The 14,703-nt window shown below is 47.9% G+C and overlaps 3 protein-coding genes across 7 annotated transcripts in view; all 3 read left to right on the plus strand.

Moving 5' to 3' along the window:
* ppm1lb (protein phosphatase, Mg2+/Mn2+ dependent, 1Lb) overlaps positions 1-1,625 on the plus strand; it is a 22,012-nt gene extending 20,387 nt beyond the window's left edge. For both annotated transcript variants that reach the window (XM_023807149.2, XM_023807150.2), the window contains exon 4: positions 1-1,625. This exon is cut by the window's left edge and continues 1,045 nt beyond it. The gene's annotated coding sequence lies outside the window, so the exon portion shown is untranslated.
* An 831-nt stretch (positions 1,626-2,456) lies between these two features.
* Positions 2,457-11,031, plus strand: kpna4 (karyopherin alpha 4 (importin alpha 3)). 3 transcript variants are annotated; one of them, XM_023807210.2, is made up of 17 exons: positions 2,457-2,689; positions 4,229-4,273; positions 4,434-4,523; positions 4,708-4,737; positions 4,967-5,019; positions 5,172-5,267; positions 5,513-5,598; positions 5,693-5,779; positions 5,900-6,069; positions 6,255-6,299; positions 6,522-6,653; positions 7,677-7,805; positions 7,885-7,989; positions 8,117-8,188; positions 8,572-8,734; positions 8,821-8,915; positions 9,027-11,031. In XM_023807210.2, the coding sequence occupies exons 1-17, from the start codon at positions 2,621-2,623 to the stop codon at positions 9,123-9,125; spliced, it is 1,566 nt and encodes a 521-aa protein (XP_023662978.1). In that variant the 5' UTR covers positions 2,457-2,620; the 3' UTR covers positions 9,126-11,031. The 3 variants fall into 3 exon arrangements, with proteins under 3 accessions (XP_023662978.1, XP_023662980.1, XP_023662979.1); XM_023807212.2 differs by lacking the exon at positions 2,457-2,689 and adding an exon at positions 2,818-2,930; XM_023807211.2 differs by lacking the exon at positions 2,457-2,689 and adding an exon at positions 3,617-3,682.
* Positions 11,032-11,502: 471 nt separating this feature from the next.
* trim59 (tripartite motif containing 59) lies at positions 11,503-14,631 on the plus strand. 2 transcript variants are annotated; one of them, XM_023807214.2, is made up of 2 exons: positions 11,503-11,632; positions 12,576-14,631. In XM_023807214.2, exon 2 carries the CDS (start codon positions 12,655-12,657, stop codon positions 13,918-13,920), a length of 1,266 nt encoding a protein of 421 aa, XP_023662982.1. In that variant the 5' UTR covers positions 11,503-11,632; positions 12,576-12,654; the 3' UTR covers positions 13,921-14,631. The 2 variants fall into 2 exon arrangements, with proteins under 2 accessions (XP_023662982.1, XP_023662981.1); XM_023807213.2 differs by having other exon boundaries at positions 11,508-11,632; positions 12,590-14,631.
* The last annotated feature ends 72 nt before the right edge of the window (positions 14,632-14,703 follow it).

Genomic DNA, 14,703 nt, shown 5'->3' on the forward strand with positions numbered 1-14,703 from the left:
TCGCCCGGCGTATCTTTCGGCGATGATGCACTGCCTAACAAGTGGTGGACACTGGAGCCCGTCTACTCGTCTTGTTCTCTGCTGGACTCTCTGTGAAGACCTGTTCAGTGTACTTGTTTCCTCCTAGTAGTCTAACATATTAATGCTAACCCAACCATAGTGTTAGCATCAGATGCTAATGTTACTGATACATACAGGAGCACGTTTCCTAGCTAGCTGACCTACCTGCCCTGGGATTTGTTTGAACCTGCACCGTTATGCCGATCTGCTAATATTTTCCAAAACTCCCCCCCCTCTACTTTTTTCCCCGTTACTCTGCACATCCCCGCTTTTGGCAGAAGAGGGTGCTGTTCTGGATGTTGCAGCCTTCATCAGTGGACATTGGACCACCCTCTGTTGGCTCTTCATCAGATGCTGTCAGATTCTCTGTAAAGTCCACTTATCCTCATTGGACACTTGTTATGCTGACCATTCAATGGAGACAAACATTTCAAAGTTGGACATATATGACATAAGGCATCTTCATTTATGCACCTGCGTTCGTTCAGTTTTTGTCTTCACCATTTCAATTGGTTTTCACCTAAATTTATTTATTCTGGTCCATATAGTAAACTAATTAATATATCTCTGTTTGTCTGCTCCTAATTTGGTACTCTGAAAGTGTTTTGCGTATTTGAAAATTAGATCTTAATCTGTTCATCACTAAAATTTGTATTTGCCTATGTCATTGATCAGTTTGTGACTGTGGTGACCAACACTGGTCAAACTGACTGTAATCTATGCAGCTGTGATTGATTCGGAACCAGATCTGACCTTTGGACAAGCGGATTGGCTGAACGTGACATGGAGTTGCTTGCACTCGCCTCCTAGCGTGTTGCACTCTGTTGTTTTAGCATGTATGCAACTGCACCCAAAAGTCATTGGTTTTGGGCCTTGTAGTATCTAGTAGGGACTTACATGGCTGTGTGCCAGACTGTGCGACATTTTGATATGGAGCTGCCCATCATCGAGATGAATACAGAACTCAGTGCAACCCCCCCCCCCCCAAATGCTAGTCAAACCAGTTCCTCTAGTGTGTGAACTAATTTTCTTTGCACGCATAAGAATTGTACATTTGAATGAAAAATTGGAAGCCTTCAAATAAGAATACGTACTTGCTGCCTTACTTTTGAAAATATTTACGATTATTCTCTCATATTTTGTTTGCCAAGAGTTAATCATGGTTTCTAGTGCAGCGTATAATGGAGAATGCCATGTGCATCGCCCGTAGATATAGTCACATTTTACTGTCATTTCCACATTGGTCTCTAAGAGACGGGAAATTGCAGGAAGTGAATGTACATATTAGAGGCTATCCTAACCCTCCCCCCCCCCCCCAACAGCCATTAAATGTAAAATAAAGCATTAAGCGTCCTGTTTGGCAGAGTAATGATTTACTAGAATTAGTATGTTTTCTGTGCTTTTTTTGGTTGTATATTCTACCAGAACAATGTATGCGTTACCAAATGTTTGTGGAAATTTGTATTTGATTTTGTCGAAACTCTAAACCTGTATAAAAGTAGTCTGGTGGATTTTAAGATCAACAATTAACAAGTCCAAGAAATAAAATATGACACTATAAACAACGTGACTTCCCGTTTCTTTTAGAGAAGTTAGAGGGACTATGTGATAAAAACCTCTTTTAGAGGTTTGATGCATGATAAGCAATTTCTGCTGTTCACTTGATATGTACTGTAAAGAGTGGGGTTAGCTTAATGGGTACCTACCTTAACACAGAGTCGGGAGTTTGAATCCTGCCCTGTGATGGACTGATATATCGTACAGAGCGTAGCCCTGCCTTGTACCCCGTGCAGCCCCCAGAGACCAGTGTCCAGGGCGAGCACTTGGAGAATGGTGTCCAGCTGAGAAGTTCCTCTGTCAGGATGTGAGGTTCACAGGAAGCCACTGCAGTCCTCTGGACCTCAGGGGTGACGCATGCTTTGAATTCCAACACATTCAAGGCAGACAAGTTAAATCATCAGAAGCGTCAAGCACCTACAGAAGATGCTGGTAAAGTGAACAATGTGCTTCTCCAGTGAAACACTAATACATAATTACACTCACACTGGTTGTAACTAAGAAACAAATGCCAAAATCAGTCAAATTTGTTAACAACCATCAAGCAGTGAAGGAAGAATCCAGCTGCAACTTCACTAATGTCTTTAATAACAATGTATTTCATTACATAAATGAAGCCCCAAAGAATTTAGGCAGCATTGCTCATCTGGTACCATAACTAAGACAGTCATTTGAAAACTCAAATTAATTTGAAAACTATTAAACGGCGGGAGCTGCAGGGCGGCATGGCACCACCTGTGGGCAGAGCAGGGTGAGGCAGCGCCTATCTGTCCAATCGGCGAGGACGGGCGGCGCGGGGCCCCGCCCTTCGGAGCCAGAGCGAGGCTGGGCCTTCACCGCCGGCGTTCCCAGCAAGCACTGCGGCAAAGCCAGCGGAAAAAAATAGAGTCCGGTAACCGAGGGGCGCCGAGTCGGACGGGATCGGCTAACTGGTTCGCTCTCAATACAGAAGAAAGAAAAAAAGTGAAATATATATATATATATAATATCTTAACGGTTCGACATGGCCGACAACGAGAAGCTGGACAACCAGAGGCTGAAGAACTTCAAGAATAAGGGCCGGGATTTGGAGGTGAAGCGCCGCCGCGCAGCTAGCTGCGCCGCTGTTTTATTCGGGGTTCTGTGTGATTCCGGGCCGCCTTCCGCTCCCCGGGGGCTCGTTACTCTGCAATCGCTGCCTCTGGTGTGGCGTCGTTGGTCATTTCTGTGGGATGGGCGGTCGCTGGCCGGCCTGGGCCGGGACGCCCCGTCGTGGCGGGTGAGGCCTGGCCCAGTCGGCTGGCTAGCGCCGGGTAGCCCCAAGCCCCCGGAGGGTGAGTAATCTCAAGGCCGGCCCTGTGTGCGTATGTAGGGCCCCGGTTGCGGCGTCTGCTCCGGTGTGCTTTCTGCCGTTGGATCCCCAGGGCAGTGGGCCTGCCAGCCTTCTGACCTTTTAAAAACCCAGGAATAGCGGATGGGGGCTTGCTTCGGGCTGTAAGGGTTAGCTGTGTGTTGCTTGTTAGCACCCGAACCGGGTTACATCGTTACATAGGCTTGTTATTTGGCGTAGTTAGTAACTAACGACCGTGTTTTTTCCGAAACATGATTTGGATACGGTGTTTAGACAGGGCAGGAGCCGCCTTGTTACAGGGCGGGACAGGGCTCAGCGTCCTGTTTGTATTATCTAGCTACCTAGTTACCCAGTCAGCCTGATAACCAGCTGAGAGCTTGCACAACACCCGCTTGTGAAATCAAGCCTTTCCTATCCGGTTAGCTGCTTGACGGTTTCTTGTCGCACTGCACGGTGCCTGGACCTCTGTTTATCCAACGACAACTAGCTTTACTTAAGACCGGCAGGAAAAATGTCGTCGGGCGGCGCTGTACAGAGACGAGATGCAGGTAGTTCTCGTGTAATCCCTCAAGACTGTGTTGTGCTTTTACATTTTAAGTAGATTAGCCAGCTCTGAGTAACTGCCCCCCCCCCCCCGATATGGAAAGGCGCTGTGTAGATCCTGAGAAGATAACATCCAAACTCATGACCAGATTGCCTGTGTGTTCATCACGTCAGTTTTTGCGCACTGACTTGGTAGGTTTGAATGCCGGAGGCGTGTGAGTATCGTGTAAGCATAAAGTTTATCATCAGCAGTCACTTTCAGGGCGTTATTCGGGGTGTGCGGTATGCAGACGCCCTGTACTGGGTCTGGCGACATTGAACCCTGGAAAATGAAGTTACGCTGCTATGCCTGTCAGGATTTGTCATTAGTTATAATAGTGGTCCAGTGCCATTTCTATGCTAGGTTTATGATAATGAACCAGGCGCAGGGTTACTTGTATGTACGTGAGCTTGATTGGGGTGCTAGTGGTGTATTCAGTTTTGTTCAGCTAAACCAGGGTTATTCAACTCGAGGTCCGAGCACTGCTGGTTTTCCAGCCTTCTTTTTACCTGTCAGTCGAGTGTGAAGCCTCTGCCCAATCAGAATCAGTAATTATTAAATAACTACCTGGGAGGACTGAAAACTCGGCCTGGATTTGGAATCGAGGTCGAGTTGAAGAACCCTGAGCTAAACTATTCCGCGCGACGTGGTGTCCAAAGCGCGTGTGCTCATTGGTGTTTGTGAATTCCCTTTTGCAGTCGATGAGAAGGCAGCGGAACGAGGTTGTAGTGGAACTGAGAAAGGTACGTGTGTCTATCTCCCTGTTCAGCATTCGGCCTTAAGATTAAGCGAGGGATTTTCCCAAAGCGATCCAGGTCTTTGAGTCTGACTCATCTGGACATAACTGCTATGTGAGTGACCGTAGGAGACTGATGGTTCTGCCTTCCCCTGCCCCAATGCCAGAACAAACGAGACGAACACCTCCTGAAGCGAAGGAACGTTCCCCATGAAGATATCTGTGAGGACTCTGATGTGGATGGGGACTTCAGAGCAGTAAGGGCCTTTGACACCCTCCTATGACTGTGACTGGGTTCATGTAAACGCCAGTCGTTTCCTGTGTTCCTTCTTTCTGTAAACTCTCATTTTTTTCACAGCTCGGTTTTTATGTTCGGTTTGAAATTTGTTCTTTTTGCTGCTTAGATTTTCACTGCTTCACTGATGCATTTTTATTTTGCAGCAAAACACCTCTTTAGAAGCAATAGTCCAGGTAAGCTTGTCGTGGCTTTGATGTGGCACTCAGTAATGGAGGCTGGTACATCATGTGGCTTGGCTGTAGTATGAGTGCTGTGTTAGGGTAGTCTGTCTGCAGTTATGGTCGGCATCTCATTTGCCTATAGTGTTCGATTACTGAGGCTGTGCTATTTACTGCTCTGCAAATAGTGTATTCCTGTTTGTAAGTTCCTTCTAAAATGGCAGTCTGTTCTGCTCTGTCCCAGAACGCCACCAGCGATAACCAGGGTGTGCAGCTCAGTGCAGTGCAGGCCGCACGGTAGGAATGCCCCCCCCCCCCCCCCCCCCCCCCCCAATTAACTCTGACCTGCCTTTTGAATACGTCTCTGCTGCTCATTGCGAGCAGCTCTTTGGATGATGGACAGCTGATGGTTTAGTGCATCCTGCGTCTCGCGCTTCTGCCCTTCACAGGAAGCTGCTGTCCAGTGACCGCAATCCGCCCATCGACGACCTGATCAAGTCTGGGATTCTACCCATATTGGTCCACTGCCTGGACCGAGATGACAAGTAAGCACTCTTTGGACCGTGGGAGCCCTTCACAACAAACTGTCCTAAGTCTGTCCATTGGTTGTTTGTTCCATTCTTAGATCTGTGTAGCTCTATTTTGAGAGCGACTAGATCTGGAGGACGAAAAAACATTTTGGGTTTTTTGTGTAGTGTATGTTTGAGGGTTTACTGGGTGTTTTCTGAGGGGAACGGATGAATTTTAGCAACCCTTGTTATTTGACACAGTGTGTTTTGTTCCTGGTTAGCCCGTCGTTGCAGTTTGAGGCAGCCTGGGCTTTGACCAACATCGCCTCCGGAACCTCGGAGCAGACACAGGCTGTCGTGCAGTCCAGTATGTTGTCATCTTCCTTGCTCTGTGTGATTGATCTCACTTGCGGCCCTAAATCTCTCTGGACACTAAAAGAATGTTCTCATTCTATCCTCAGATGCCGTCCCCCTATTTCTGGGACTGTTGCAGTCCCCCCACCAGAATGTGTGCGAGCAGGCCGTCTGGGCGCTGGGCAACATCATCGGTGAGTGACGCCCACTTTGGGGGTCACATGGTTGGTCAGACGGCCACTTCCACCTTACCGCCATTGACAGGCAGTTACGGCATTCGGCCACCTATAACTGCTTTGTAAATGTTCCCCCAGGTGATGGCCCTCAGTGCAGGGACTATGTGATAAGCCTGGGTGTGGTCAAGCCGCTCCTGTCCTTCATCAGTCCTTCCATTCCAATCACGTTCCTGCGAAATGTGACCTGGGTCATGGTGAACCTGTGCCGTCACAAGGACCCGCCTCCACCCATGGAGACGATCCAGGAGGTAGCTTCCCGAACATCTGAGACCAGTGTAGAAACCTGAACGCTGGTGGCTAGGTCCTCCATTCTGAGCAGTCATTTAGGTTCACGCGGGAGTGTTATGTTTAGCAGTTAAATTGACTAAACAGATCTAGGTGAGGATATACCAGACCCTGCATTTTCCCCCTGGCTTACACTACTCTCCAACAGATCCTGCCAGCCCTGTGTGTCCTGATCCACCACACGGATGTTAATGTGAGTACTGATGGGCTTCATTGATTCCTCTGCAGTGTCAATGTGTGCAGCCATTGTTCTGGGTGGGTATTGAAGTAGAGTGTAATTCTTGCTGCTTTTGTGAAATATGAGCATGAGAGTAGCATAGATCATTTTGAGCATCTTCTCCAGATGGATTGGAAGATCTTACCCCTTGCTATCTGGAAGGTCCACTGCTTTGATTGACAATGCATCTTGCTGCAGATCCTGGTGGACACTGTGTGGGCGCTGTCCTACCTGACGGATGCTGGAAACGAGCAGATTCAGATGGTGATCGACTCTGGTATCGTGCCGCACCTCGTGCCTCTTCTGAGCCACCAGGAGGTCAAAGTTCAGGTGGGTACTTCAGGCTGCCATTCCTGCGTCTGGCAGCTGACATCCTTTACCTCTGTGCTTCTGCTTTGTAAATTATGTTTTACAGCTGAATTGTAAGTAATTTTCCTCTTACCTTTTCATGTAAAGGTGGTATTTTTATAAGCTTACTTTTGATTGGGTCACAATGACTGACTGCTTCTTGTGTCTTAGGTCAAGGAAACAGTTTACTTTTCCCCAGAACGTTCCTGTATTTGGCTAAAGCTTAGTGTTACATAAGTTACAACCCACCCGCTAATCAGTTGTTTAGCCTTTTGCCGGGTGGAGGTAGCTGTTGTGTTCCAGTAGAACTGGATGTTCCCTTCTTTCTGATTGGTTCGTCTGGCCAGCCATTGTCACTGCATCCACATGGTTAGTCACTTTGCTTGGGAGCGACTTCCTGGCTCCTATACCAGACTGGTGTCACATCTTGTCACACCTTTATCTCTGGATTCCTCCTGTGCCTGCCTACTATAGGTTTAGGCATGTATTAGATGTACATATTGAAAGCATTTTAAGAAGTGGGGGGGGGGGAGGCACATCTGCTAATTGTGGCCACCTGTCTCTCAATAAGGTTGGAGCTCACCTCCTTTTTCATTGGTTGGGTCTTTTTTTTTTTTTTTTGCCCTGGGGTGTGTCCATGTGATCTGGTACTGTGAGAAGGGGTCCTGACTGCATAGAGCTGGGCTGCCCACCAGCTGCAGTTGCAGTGCTGCTGCCAGATTCGCAGGGCACTGACCTCCAACGACCTTTGCAGACAGATCCAAACAGGAAACCTGAGACCCCCAGCCTTTGGGAACCGGGACAGGGGCTATCAATCAACCCCCCCTCACTTGGCCTAGATGCGTTTGTCCTTGATGGTTTATTGATTGTGAGGCTCATGGGTAGACTTACAGAGAGGTGCTTCCTCGCATAGAGCAGCGGGCTCACAGTGCGAGCGTTTGGAATCCTTGCCACATCCACTTCTGTGTTCAGCCTGGCATACTGACCCCTGCTGGTCATTTTCAGACTGCAGCGCTGAGGGCAGTGGGGAACATCGTGACGGGCACAGACGAGCAGACCCAGGTGGTCCTGAACTGTGAAGCTCTGGCCCATTTCCCTGCTCTCCTCACCCACCCCAAGGAGAAGATCAACAAGGTAAATGCCAGGGTCTGGCCTGCTGTAGTCATTGCTATTTTCTCAAATCCTAAGTGCTGTTTTTGTGTACCACCTGTAGGAAGCAGTGTGGTTCCTGTCAAACATCACAGCAGGAAACCAGCAGCAGGTGCAGGCCGTCATTGAAGCCAACCTGGTGCCTTTGATCATCCACCTCTTGGACAAGGTGAGTTCCTCCAACATAATTTTACTCGCTACTTAACCACTACATCTTTTTGCTGACACGCTTCATGCTGTGGAAGCACATTATAGTACAGTACTGTAAGCTAAACGCTACACCCCCGCACCTCCAGGGAGACTTTGGCACCCAGAAGGAGGCTGCCTGGGCCATTAGCAACCTGACGATAAGTGGAAGAAAGGACCAGGTGAGATCCTGCAGTCTCATTCGCTGTGAAGTTGTTTTGCCGCCGGCTATAGCTAATTTCATCAATTACCTAATAAGAATTCTGAACTCACAAGTGGGGGTGGGGGTGGGGTGGGACCAACTGGCTGCACGGTAGGAATGGAAGGAACCAAGTGGGGTTGCATTCTAAAAGCAAGGAGTACACTGTGATCAGGTCAAACCAAAGTCCACTCTGGCCTGTGTAGGTTGGCAGATTGAAGTCTGTACCCTTGATGTTAGTTTGAGCAGTCGGTTGGGTTAAATCCCTTCACTGAACATGATGACCCTGCCCACTGTGGCATTTCAAGTCTTTCTCTTGGCACACTGGTGCAAATTGATGTCGAACTATGATTGTCTGTCCACCAGGTGGCGTATTTAATCCAGCAGCAAGTGATCCCGCCGTTCTGCAACCTCCTGACAGTCAAAGACGCGCAGGTAGTCCAGGTGGTTCTGGACGGCTTGAGCAACATCCTAAAGATGGCTGACGATGAGGCTGAGACAGTCGCTAATCTGATTGAGGAATGTGGAGGTAGGCTTTTTTTTTTTCTTCTTTCTTTCTTGAGCTTCCTAATTTTAAGAAGGTGTGTTCATGAAGCCATCTCTCCCCCAATACAGGACTGGAAAAAATTGAGCAACTTCAGAATCATGAAAATGAAGATATCTATAAGCTGGCGTATGAAATTATCGACCAGTACTTCTCATCTGATGATGTGAGTCTCACTGGTGGACCTTTGTTGGAGGGGTTAGTGAATGAGGGCGTTGTGTCCTGATGCTTGCTGGTATGGCGCTGATGAGCATTTCGCTTCTCTTTTAAAATTCAGATTGATGAAGACTCAAGTCTGGTGCCCGAGGCCATCCAGGGTGGAACTTACGGGTTCAATTCCTCCACTAACGTACCAGCAGAGGGGTTCCGGTTCTAAAGAAGCGTCTGTGATGGGGGAGATAGGTCATGATGCAGCACTCTGTTCAACAAAAATTGCGAGCAAGAGAGAGCGAGAGTGTGAGAGATTAGATCCATTGTGCTTGGTTCATTGGATCCTTGGCTGCATTTAATCCGAGAGCAATTGTGTGGATTTCGTTTGGCGTTCCGGGGGGAGCCGGCCCAAATGGAGTGGCGATGGAGAGTGGATGCAAGTGCGAATGAGTGCTAAATGTTGCAAACAAACATCTACACTGAAATGCTTTGGAGGACATTCTGAACACTTTGCCGTTATGACAGGTGTTATCTAAACCGCAAAAATAAGATGTCAATTGGGAGAGAACCAAGACATTGAAATCAATCAATTAGAGGAATCTGGGGGGGTTAACAAAACCATATTAGTTTTTGTGGTCCGGTTAGTTGAGGGGAGGAACAGCGAATGGGAGGTGTCAGGGAGCGCACCCCTCAGGGCCGTGCTGAGTGAATGGACCCACGTGTGCGAATGTGTGGACTCGGCCCCGAGGAGCCCGGGCCGTCTCCTCCAATCCTGGGGCTCCCACCCCACAAGGAGCCAGGGAGGCGGCTCCAGTGGCACGGAGCGTGTGCGAGAGTGGTGGGTGCGTGTGCGTGACTGGGCGTGAGGCTGGGTGTGTACGCATGCAATGAAAACAAAACCGAAATGAGAGCCAGGGGGGGAAAAAAAGCTACTAAAGTTGCCCATGGAGGAGGCTGATTTATTCAGAAATGGGACACCCCTTACCAGAAAGGAAGAGTAAGGTCTTTCTGTAAACAGGAGAATGCATAGAGGCGCATTGAGATGTTTATAATGTTAGTATTAAATGGCACTGGCCGGTGAAATGGCCACGCGTTTCAGTCCAGTGTCATTCTTTTTATTTTCTTTCCCTATGCTTTTATTTCCAGTGTTTGTGCAGAAGTGAACTGTTTTAAGCAAGGCTCCCTATTTACACTGTACCTAGCACCAAAAATCCATTTGATGCTGCAAATATCCATGATGCCATCTCTTAGAATTAAATTTATATGATCCCTTGCATGATATAATATACATTTTTCTTTTTCTGAAGTGAGAACCACTGAAAGCTTAAAATTGTCACAAGGGACATGAGGAAGAATGGCCATTTTTAAATGTGACTTTCAGTCCTAATATTTTGCATGTACTAATTCTTTATTTTAGGGGTTTATTTTAGTTATCGTGTACAAAGTGTAATTTTTATTTGTAGAATACAGTACAGTTTCAATGTTTTTCATCTCCCCCTCACTTTAGTTCCCTGACCCGTTTGCACATTAACTCAATCGGCAAAGTGATGTTCTGCACCAGTGTTTTGACCATGCATAAATGAAATGTAGCAACACCTTTAACAGTGTGTAGTGTTTTACTGTATTCCAGGTTTTTTTTTTTTTTTTTTTTTAAACGATAAACTATTAATCCAACTGGAGCCACATTGCAGAATTTCATGTTTAAGGGAGCTGGCAATATGTACCTGATTTTGATTTGGGAACTTTTTCTGTAGGGGGGTATGTGATAATCATGGGTATTGGGAAATCTGCTTTGTTTGTCTCAGTCTGGGTAAACACTGTATATACACTGAGTACAGAAAGACTGTCAAAACAACCTTGCTGTATGCCATGTATAACAGTTAAGCCCTCCCCCAGTGTCCGCTCTCTTTTGTGTTGTAGTTTAAGACACAATAGAAATTGATTACATTTTGTGGTCACTATCTTCTGGATTTTCTGGGTTATTTTTGCAGCATTCCTTGTCAGCAAAGATGTGATTTAAAAAAGAAAAACATTTAAAGGGCAGAGCAAAAATTAAAAAAAAAAAATGCTTAACCTGTTGAAGTTAGATTATGGGCTAGGTTGTCTTTAAGAAAATAAATGCTAAAACTTCATGTGCTGTGTCTTATTTCTGTTGCACTCCTTAAGCAATAGGATTTGGGGGAATTTAGGCACCTACTGAAACGTCCAAGGGTCTTAATGTGTTTTTGCGTCCTGTAATACTAGAAATGTGCAGCTTGGACTTTATTCCCACTTTCTGGATAACCAGTCCTTTGTGTCTCCTCTGGTATTAGGGTGATGTCAACACTGCAGTCCTAGATGTGTGTGCTATTAGAGCCTTTTAGCATTGTAGCATGACAAACCAGCAGGGGGTGTAGTGGTCAAGGATGCAACTCGAACCTGACAATAGCCCTCTGATGTATCAGGTGGTGCCTTTGTTCGTCCTGAATATGGGGATTAAACTGACTTGCTTCACTAAGATGTCCTGTTGTATGCGTTTGTTAAAATGTCAGCAAAACAGACGGACGGGGGGTCCAGGGGGTGTTTATCCGCTGTGTACAGTCTGTCCCTCCGGTGCTTCGTTTCAATTGCGTTTGAATCGCGGAGTGGGGTGATCTGATTGGCTGTCCGGAACGTCAGCTATGTGCGCATGCGCACTTCTCTTCAAAGGCTGTAAACGCGAAAGGGATCTTCGGACCCGAGCACTGGCGTTTGGTGAGTATGTACCTAGTTAACTTACCGGGACGCTTGTATTTAGCAAAGAGAACGGCATCTCTCCTTGGCGGTGACACGGGCCGCCGTCTCTAAGCAGACGTCTGTTTGGCTACTGCCTGCGTACTTCTTAACAAAGAACTGCGCGTGGCTTATCTCACGTGTATTTGCTTGTTAAGTCAATAAGTGGATGTTTTGGGAGAGTTTGTGCGTTTTCCTAAACTAAAGCGGGTTCTGGGCGGGGCCATAAAACCAGAGGTTGTTTTGTTTATTCTTAATAAACTAGAAATGTGGCGTTTAGAAACGATATTCTGTGCACATTTTCCACAATACGAAGATGGCTCTTCGGGCTAAACTAGTGCCAGGCTTCTGTTCCGGTTGTACGTTACGCTGGACGTCTAAGCGTGACTGCAGTGGCCGTCTGGGGTTCGTTGCGAACATAGATCCGTGTTTCGGGCACCAGCTTATCAGACCGCCCCCTTATATATAAGCCTCTATATAACCACCTGGATATGACGGCAGTGTATGACACAAAATGTCTTTAAATTGTTTTAAATGTTGGTTACGTTATGAATCTTGGAAAATACGATTTAGCGTTGCCGGGTATCTGTTGTAGAACACAATAAAAAGTTTGTTCTTGTGTCACCTGTTCTAGCTAATCCTCGTTATTTGATTCACATGACACCATGTTTGTGTAGCCATAGTCCTAGCCGGCACCATTTATAGTCTGATGACGATTCCGTAAAATATGCAGCTCCGGTGGGGGTGACGCCTCTAACCTTCCTGCCCGGCTCACGCCATACCGTTAGGTTCAGGATAACACGGACGCACGAAGCTGCCCTGATCACGCTGGCGGACCAGAGTTTCCTCTGCCTCTTCTGCGAGTTTTCGCGTCTTTCTGAGACGTGTGACTCTTCTTAAACTGTCAAAGTTTTTGTAACGCCAGCTTTTGGTTTTCAGAAGCGCCCGTCTGGACATAAGGTATTAAGCTGCTTGGTGACCCTCCTGACCTCAGAGCTGGCAGCATGGACAGCCTGGAGGAGGACCTCACCTGCTCCGTGTGCTGCTCTCTCTTCAGTGACCCACGTTTGCTTCCCTGCTCCCACACTTTCTGCAAGGCCTGCTTGGAGAAGGTGCTACAGGTGTCTGTTAACTTCTCCATCTGGCGCCCGCTCCGCATCCCCCTCAAATGCCCGAACTGCCGCAGTGTGGTAGAGCTGCCCCCCTTGGGTGTGGACGGCCTCCCTGTCAACATCTCCCTGCGTGCCATCGTGGAGAAGTTTCAATGTGACGGCCACCCCCGTCCGGCCGCCTGCCCGGAGCACCCACGGCAGCCGCTCAACGTCTACTGCGTCCGGGACCGCAAGCTGGTCTGCGGGTTCTGCCTGACGGTCGGACAGCATCAGGGCCACCCCATTGATGACCTGGACACGGCTTACGTGAAAGAGCGCGAAGCCCCGGCTCATCTGATCGAGCAGCTGACGGACAAGCGCTGGGCTGAGGTGTGTGCCCTGGTGGATCAACTGGAGCAGGATAAGGAACGCTGTGAGAGGCTGCTGCAGCAGGACCGCGGTGCCGTGGTCCAGTTCTTCGGCAGCCTGGAGCTGATCCTGGCCCAGAAGAAGGAGGCCTTCATGGAGGCGCTGGAGGCGGCAAGTGGGGAACTGCAGCACGCTTACGACCCGCTGATCGAGAAGCTGAAGGACATGAAGGAGGAGCAGCTGGACCTCATTTCGTACAGCACAGCGGTGGAGGGGGAGGAATCCCCCCTCGCCTTCCTGGAGAAGGTCCACATCTTCCGGGAGAGGGTGGAAGCCTTGATCAGAGCACCATTGCCCAGGCCGACAGTCCTCTCCACCCACCCTCGGGCTGCTGAGTTCCTGGAGCAGCACTGGGCTGGGGTGACTGTCGCTGATTTGGAGCAGGGTCCAATTCCCCAGATCACATGTTGCGTACAGGGCTGCGGTCAGAAGGAGGGGCCCCCCTCCACTTGGCCACAGCTTGCCCCCCCAGTGCCCTCCACTGTCCTGCTTGTGCTCCTCCTGTCTATTGTACTGTTCGGCCTGAGCTACATGTACGCGCCGCCCGTCTCCTTTCCTGATCTGCCTCGGGCGAGTCAGGTGCTTCAGGCTGTCCTGCATGAACTGACTGGCCACGTCTGCTTGCTACAGGAGACTATGGTGTACCTGCAGTCCATGGTTGGAGATGTGATTCTGAAATGCAGGTTTCTCCTGTCGTCCCTTGGAGAAACTACAGGGTATTACTTAGGCACCATCTTCAAGTTGTTCTGATTCTTGGGGAAAGAGGGTTAGTGCAAGGATTTGCCTACAAAATGACTATTTTCTTTGATTAGTGATTTTATTTTCTTTTTGTGGTGCTTAACAGCTTAGCGGGGAATCAGTACCTCCTGTCAACCACATTTATCTTGCCAAATCAACCCCAACTCTTTCTACACTAACCGACCAGAACCTCTGTTGGGGCACTTTTGTATCTTTTTCTAAGAATATAATTTTTTAGTCAGTGTCTTATTGTTAATTTTATAGATTGTCCAGGGATGGTTATATAATCCCATTCCTTTGGAGAATTTGCACATTGAAAAACCTTCCCCTGAAAAACAGCATAACTTTTTCCTGCATTCTAGGTGAATTAACCAGGCCTGGACCACACAGGCTACAAAATACTGTACCTGACGGGGCCGTCAGTGTTTCCTGCCCTTTTACACATCATTCCACTCCAACACACCTTCAGCGTGACACAACTTAAGATGGAGCTGAACTGAACCTTTGACGGGTTTGAAATCTCTCCACTCTCCTAGAACTATAGTCAGATACAGTACCTTGGTTGAGACTCTTGGTTTGAAAAGAACTTAATTTTTAATAAGCTGTGAATTTGGAGCAGGTGCGGGTTATTTTATGCTTAGATATCACTGGTCGTAATTTCTGAGAGTTAACATTACTGCTATTTTAATTGAATAAAAATCACGCTTCATGCTTTTTGTCTGAGCTGTTGTGCTGTTGCTCTGTAGGTCTCTGCACTCTGCTGTGACTTATGCTTCATGTTCACGGCTTAAAGGG

Source organism: Paramormyrops kingsleyae, chromosome 17 (assembly GCF_048594095.1).
Source record: "Paramormyrops kingsleyae isolate MSU_618 chromosome 17, PKINGS_0.4, whole genome shotgun sequence".
Classification (NCBI taxonomy): Eukaryota; Metazoa; Chordata; class Actinopteri; order Osteoglossiformes; family Mormyridae; genus Paramormyrops; species Paramormyrops kingsleyae.

Coding starts and splice junctions, on each gene's coding strand:
- kpna4 (XM_023807210.2), top strand. CDS start 2,621: ATGGCCGACAACGAGAAGCTGGACAACCAGAGGCTGAAGAACTTCAAG. Junction 5,599..5,692: donor ACAGGCTGTCGTGCAGTCCA/GTATGTTGTCAT, acceptor TTCTATCCTCAG/ATGCCGTCCCCCTATTTCTG. Junction 6,070..6,254: donor CCATGGAGACGATCCAGGAG/GTAGCTTCCCGA, acceptor ACTCTCCAACAG/ATCCTGCCAGCCCTGTGTGT.
- trim59 (XM_023807214.2), top strand. CDS start 12,655: ATGGACAGCCTGGAGGAGGACCTCACCTGCTCCGTGTGCTGCTCTCTC.